Source organism: Populus trichocarpa, chromosome 3 (genome assembly GCF_000002775.5).
Source record: "Populus trichocarpa isolate Nisqually-1 chromosome 3, P.trichocarpa_v4.1, whole genome shotgun sequence".
In the NCBI taxonomy this organism is placed as follows: domain Eukaryota; kingdom Viridiplantae; phylum Streptophyta; class Magnoliopsida; order Malpighiales; family Salicaceae; genus Populus; species Populus trichocarpa.
The window spans coordinates 17,362,196-17,367,966 of record NC_037287.2 but is presented as its reverse complement, the minus strand read 5'-3'; the positions used below and the strand labels follow the sequence as shown (position 1 = coordinate 17,367,966).

Below are 5,771 nucleotides of genomic sequence, written 5' to 3'. Positions count from 1 at the left end.
TTATTATTTCAATTCACAGTAATATATATCTTGAGCTATTTTTAATAAAAGCAAGTTTGGACAGCATGATGGATTGGAACCTTGAAGTGCATTTTTTAATTTTAATTTTTTTTTTCTAAATAAATAAATGGAAAACGTGTTGTTTAACATAGCACATGAAAATAAAGATCTACCGAACCAAGCACCGTAAAACATAAAGAATTTGTAGCTGAATTTAATAAAATCGAAAAAAATTTAATATCAAAATTAAAAAACTGAACTACAATTCGAATTAAGGAACCAAGCACCATAAAGCATAAAGAACTTGTAGCTGAATTTAATAAAATCGAAAATAATTTAATATCAAAATTAAAAAACTGAACTACAATTCGAATTAAGCTCGAAATCGAAATCGAATAATGAGAGAGAGTAAACGCGATTTCTTTTCTTACATCTGATAAGCTAGTTCTTTTTTTTTAATCCAATTTTAATTTATGAAAATATATATATTTTTTGGCAAAACATATGCTTGCACAAGTCTTCTTCCGTTATTTATTTTAGGTGAATCAGCTTCTCGGAATTATAGTCATGATTTTTTAAAAAAAAGTATTTTTTATTTTAAAATAATATTTTTTATTTTTAATATTTTTTTTAACATAATTATATCAAAAAATATAAAAATTTAAATAAAAAATTTAAATTTTTTTAAAATATTTTTTAAATACAAAAATAAACTTCATCGAAGCGATAGGAAGCCCCAAACTGCTATGGCCTGAACCAACGAGGGACCAAGAAGCAGAAAATCAAAAGATCGAGGATGTAGGTTTCGATTGTTCAGGGTGTTATACCGAGTAGCCTTAAATTTAACCAAGAGAACTTTATCAAGTACATGTACTTTTTTTATTTTGGTCATCATCTCTTCTCAAAATCCTAATTATCACATTCAATCTTCCTTGATTGAGGCTATCATTATCGAACAACTCTTGAAAATTCTGTGAAATGACAGTTGTAGTTGCATGGACGACCCATTTATGCTTTCACCATCCTCTCTTATACCATGTTTGAAATCTTTCTTTCACTCAAATAGTTATAATTATAATGAAAGATTCGATCTTGTATTTTTTTTCCTTTTATTTTCACTTCTTGAAATGTTTTGCAGATTCGGCATTGCAGCAACTCTGTTGTAGCAGTTGCATCAACCACTGAACATAAAGAAGAGGGTCATCTTCCAGTAATTAATTCTGCCTCCAAAAAAGAAAAGGGTGTGTTTTGTGCTTCTTTTTGTTGTTTTAAATATTGGGTTGTGTTTAATTTTTCGTTTTTGGAGTAGTAAATGGTGAAAGAAAGGCACCTGAATGGAAGAAGCTGGACGCTGAAGAACTTGGAATCAGTAATTCAATTATATCAAGACCTACAAGAGTCGTGCTTAATGGGCTCAAGAAGAAAGGTTGGATCATCTATATGTGCTATTATTCTTGTTTTTGTGGTTTTTATTTGAAATGCATTACTTGTATTGTTAGATATGAAAATGATCCTTGCTTGGTGTAGGATATGAGGTCTACCTTGTTGGAGGTTGTGTAAGGGATCTTATCTTAAAGAGAATCCCAAAAGACTTTGATGTTATAACTTCAGCTGAACTTAAGCAGGTTTTCTCTACCTAAATTCTTTGTTTTTTTTTTCCTTTTCCCAGTGTATTGACAATTGGTTTCGTTGGAAATTGGAAAGGCATCACATAATTAAACCATTACACTGTACCTTTTGCATACAAGCACATTACCCTCTACAACTTTAAATTCCCTCCAATCTCCTTTAATCTCTAACAAATATGTTATGGATACCTGTATGCATTGATCTCACTGATGAAATTCATCAATGTGAAATCGATCAGTATTCATAAATCTTATACGAAATCTATCTCAGATTACATTCTTCTGGCTTGATCAATATTCTTGCCAATTCTGGGCCTTCATGCTTACTTTCATTTCATTTTTTTTGTGGAGATGCTAATTATGCACATTAAACATTCTTGCCATCGCAGGTAAGAAAAGCCTTTCATCGATGTGAAATTGTTGGGAAACGGTTTCCTATATGCCACGTGCATGTGGATGATGCCATTGTGGAGGTTTGTCCATAACCTTCTATTCCATATTCAAATACTTGGCCAATAAAGTCCCCCCGCCCCAGTCAGTTTATTTCCTACGTTAAAAAAAAGTGATCATGGTCAGGTCTTATTCTGTGATATTTCCAGTCTACTTGTACATTTTTAATTTCCTTTAGTCTACCTACATGTTTAGGTTTAATGGAGTCCATTTATTTAATAGGTTTCAAGTTTTAGCACTTCTCAATTGAAGTCTGATGGGAAATTCAATGGTAATGTCAGAAAACCTCGAGGTTGCAGTGAGCGCGATTTTATTCGATGGAGGAACTGCTTGCAGCGGGACTTTACAATCAACGGGTACATCTTTGATACTTGCATTTTTTCAAGTTGGGATTAACTGATATCTGGCATTGGTTGTCTTCCTTTTAGCAAATTATGTTAGATAAGTTGTCTGAGAACTTTGCATAATTACTTGAAGGCAATTTTGTAACTTTGATTTTGTGATTACCGTATGCTTTTGGCAGGTTGATGCTTGATCCATATGCGAACATAGTGTATGACTATATGGGAGGAATTACAGACATTAAGAAAACCAAAGTATGCACGCATCTGATAAAATATCTGGTTCACTAGTTGATCGAGGCATGTTGAAATTGCCAATGACATTCATCTTTTAATGGTTATCTGTAGGTCCGTACAGTAATACCTGCAAATCTTTCTTTCGTGGAGGATAGTGGTGAGTTTCTACCTCCTTATTAAGTGGTTAGTTTTTCCAGTTTACTGTTTGATATACTGTGCTTTTGCCGAACATGATGCTCAATAGTACCATTTTAAAGTGCTTGTACTCATTTTTTAGATAAATCATCTAATCCTGCCACTAATTAATCCCCAGGTCGCATTTTACGTGCAATCAGAATTGCTGCCCGTTTACATTTTGGTTTTACTAGAGATCTTGCTCTTTCTCTAAAAGAGCTTTCTCATTCTGTGCTTAGGCTGGACAAGGTATTAATTTCCTCTACCGAGTCTGTTAATGTCATTGGTAATTTCACTTCAGTTTTTTTTCTTCCATGTGCTTGTAGGGTAGGATACTCTTGGAACTGAATTATATGTTCGCATATGGATCTGCAGAAGCTTCTTTGAGATTAATGTGGAGATTTGGACTTCTAGAGATCCTTCTACCCATCCAAGTATCATGTTTCCCTTCTTGATATACAATGTAAAATTGGTGTCCATGAAATATTTAACTAGCTTCATGATGCAGGCGTCTTATTTTGTTTCCCAAGGCTTTCGAAGACGGGATGAGAGATCAAATATGCTTCTGGTATGTGAAGATGCATGTTGTTATAATTGTGTTCTACTTACACCTGTCCTTGTTTTACTGCCACTGTTTGCTGTCAAATATGTTGCATCATAGATGTTGTAGGTTGATTTTTTGCACATGCTGCATTCCATCTGTCTTCTTCTAGCAAACAACACCATCATCTTATTCTTATCTCCTGCACTCTCATTGTCTTCAATAATACTGTTTTGTCCTTGTAAGACATCCCCCCTCTGTAGCATCTATACTAACATAATTGCCTCTTCTTTGTGCTTTTTCAGTCTTTGTTTTCCAATCTTGATAGACTAGTAGCACCTGATCGGCCATGCCACTCTAGCTTATGGTGAGATGTAGCTGGTACTGCTGCAATCATATGGTCAAGTTTTTTTTACAAGTTTTAATCGTTTATACGAAGATTCTGTTTTCTGGTTTGCATAATTAGTCACATTTAAAAAGGAGTCTGTTGTTTGATAATCAATATAGTGTCGTGCAATCTGCATCCTGAGCTGTGATAAGGATTGTACCGAGTTGAAGTAAAGAAGGTGGACTGTTTCATGATTATGGATTTATACTTCCAATCCTTCAGGATAACTGTTGCAGTGTGTATTCTAGTGATTGATATGTTATGCATGCATGTCTGGAATAGTTACAAGATAATTACTAGATGACATTGCACAGGTTAGGCATTTTCGCTTTCCATAAGGCTCTGGTTGATCAGCCTCAAGATCCATTGGTAGTTACTGCATTTAGCCTTGCTGTCCACAGTGGTGGATCTTTACTGGAATCCGTGGAAATTGCAAGGAGGATATCCCAGCCATATCAATCCAGTTTCCCCGAATTATTGGAAGCACAGAATCCAGATTCAAATAATGCATTGGTGCATAAAACCATCAATTTTGCTGCATTGGTCAAAACTGCGTTATGCAATATGACTGATGGATGTTATGTCTCTAAAGCAATGGCTAAATACCCCAAAGCACCGTCCTCAGATTTGGTGAGGATTTATTTCTACAATTCATCTCTCTTGTCTTATTACACCAGCTCTGCTTTTGTTTAGCAACATAAATGAATCAGTTATCTATGTCATACTAATGTGAATGAGACCTAAACATCTGTACATAATCAATGTACCTTTGTGCATCTATAAATAAACGAGAACAACCAAAACCATCAATATATTATCCATTTAACTACCATTTTGTTTATTTGATTTGATTTGGACTAGTCTTCAATGCACCAACTATATGTAGATGAAGCCTAAGCATAAATGAGATGAACTGTTCCTCGTCCTTGCAAGAAGTTTAATCAGATATGTAACATGCACTATATTGATTCATCATTCTGAACCGATGGACTGTTTTAAGGGTATTATTAATTTATTATTATTATTATTATTATTAGCCACTTGATGGTTTTATTTTAATGTATGCTGGTGCGGCGTCTTAATTTTCAGGTTTTTATCCCCATGGCCTTGTTTCTAAGAGTGAGCAAGATTTTTGAATGCGTTAGAAGAAGGGGCATGGAGACAAGATTTGTGCGCCGACAGGGGAGGAAGATTGACTATGAGTCTTTGGCAATGGGTAGCTTGGAGGAGGTTAGACATGTATTTGCAAGGATAGTTTTCGACACTGTTTACCCTCCAAACCAAAGCAATGAGAACAATGTTGCTAATCAAAGACCTTGACCGTACATTATTACCATTTGATTAATGACTTATTTTCCATCCAATCTATCAGAGTTTTTTTATGACCTCTGCATCATATACCATCTGGGGAGACGAGCTAGGTTTTATGCGATATTGAAGTTAACACAGGCACCTCGAGAAATGATAATTCGATCAAAAGTTTTTTAAATGCTATGATTGCTTGGTTTTTCCGTAGTGGTTTTTTAGTACACCATTCCTGATTCTGTCAGCTTTATAACCCTCTGTTTGAACTTTGAAGCAAGCTGCTTGGTTTTTCCCTAGTGGTTTTTTAGTACACCATTCCTGATTCTGTCAGCTTTATAACCCTCTGTTTGAACTTTGAAGCAAGCTCTCGACAGTGGTTTTTGTTCAAATCCAAGCTCCCAGTCACCTGAAACCAATCCAAAGGTAGTGCAATAGTCACCATAGGGTATGCGAAGGGCAGAGTTGCTTCTGTGAAGATGGTGGTTTGGAAAAATGTCCTTAAACCTTCTAAGGGTTCGGTTGATCCTGGTAACACTTTCCCTCTTATATTTAAAAAAATTATATTTACATATCGTGAAATAATTTTCCTCTTTTTTACTAAAAGGGTATGCGAAGGGCAGAGTTGCTAAAAGAATAAAATATTCCTAATCTGATTATATTTTTTTTTACTTTTTCTTTTTTTTTCCTCTCTCTCCTTTCTTCCTTTT

At 34.7% G+C, this 5,771-nt stretch overlaps 1 protein-coding gene across 6 annotated transcripts; it reads left to right on the top strand.

Moving 5' to 3' along the window:
• The first annotated feature begins 757 nt into the window (after window positions 1–757).
• On the top strand, window positions 758–5,141 carry LOC7496538 (uncharacterized). 6 transcript variants are annotated; one of them, XM_024596784.2, is made up of 15 exons: window positions 758–798; window positions 942–1,038; window positions 1,139–1,241; window positions 1,307–1,426; window positions 1,528–1,625; window positions 2,018–2,101; window positions 2,301–2,434; window positions 2,602–2,674; window positions 2,768–2,813; window positions 2,970–3,079; window positions 3,157–3,264; window positions 3,339–3,398; window positions 3,677–3,738; window positions 4,074–4,389; window positions 4,849–5,141. In XM_024596784.2, the coding sequence occupies exons 2-15, from the start codon at window positions 979–981 to the stop codon at window positions 5,077–5,079; spliced, it is 1,605 nt and encodes a 534-aa protein (XP_024452552.1). In that variant the 5' UTR covers window positions 758–798; window positions 942–978; the 3' UTR covers window positions 5,080–5,141. The 6 variants fall into 6 exon arrangements, with proteins under 6 accessions (XP_024452552.1, XP_024452553.1, XP_052307741.1 ...); XM_024596785.2 differs by lacking the exon at window positions 758–798 and having other exon boundaries at window positions 837–1,038; window positions 1,310–1,426; XM_052451780.1 differs by lacking the exons at window positions 758–798; window positions 1,528–1,625 and having other exon boundaries at window positions 993–1,038; window positions 1,310–1,426.
• Window positions 5,142–5,771: the final 630 nt, after the last annotated feature.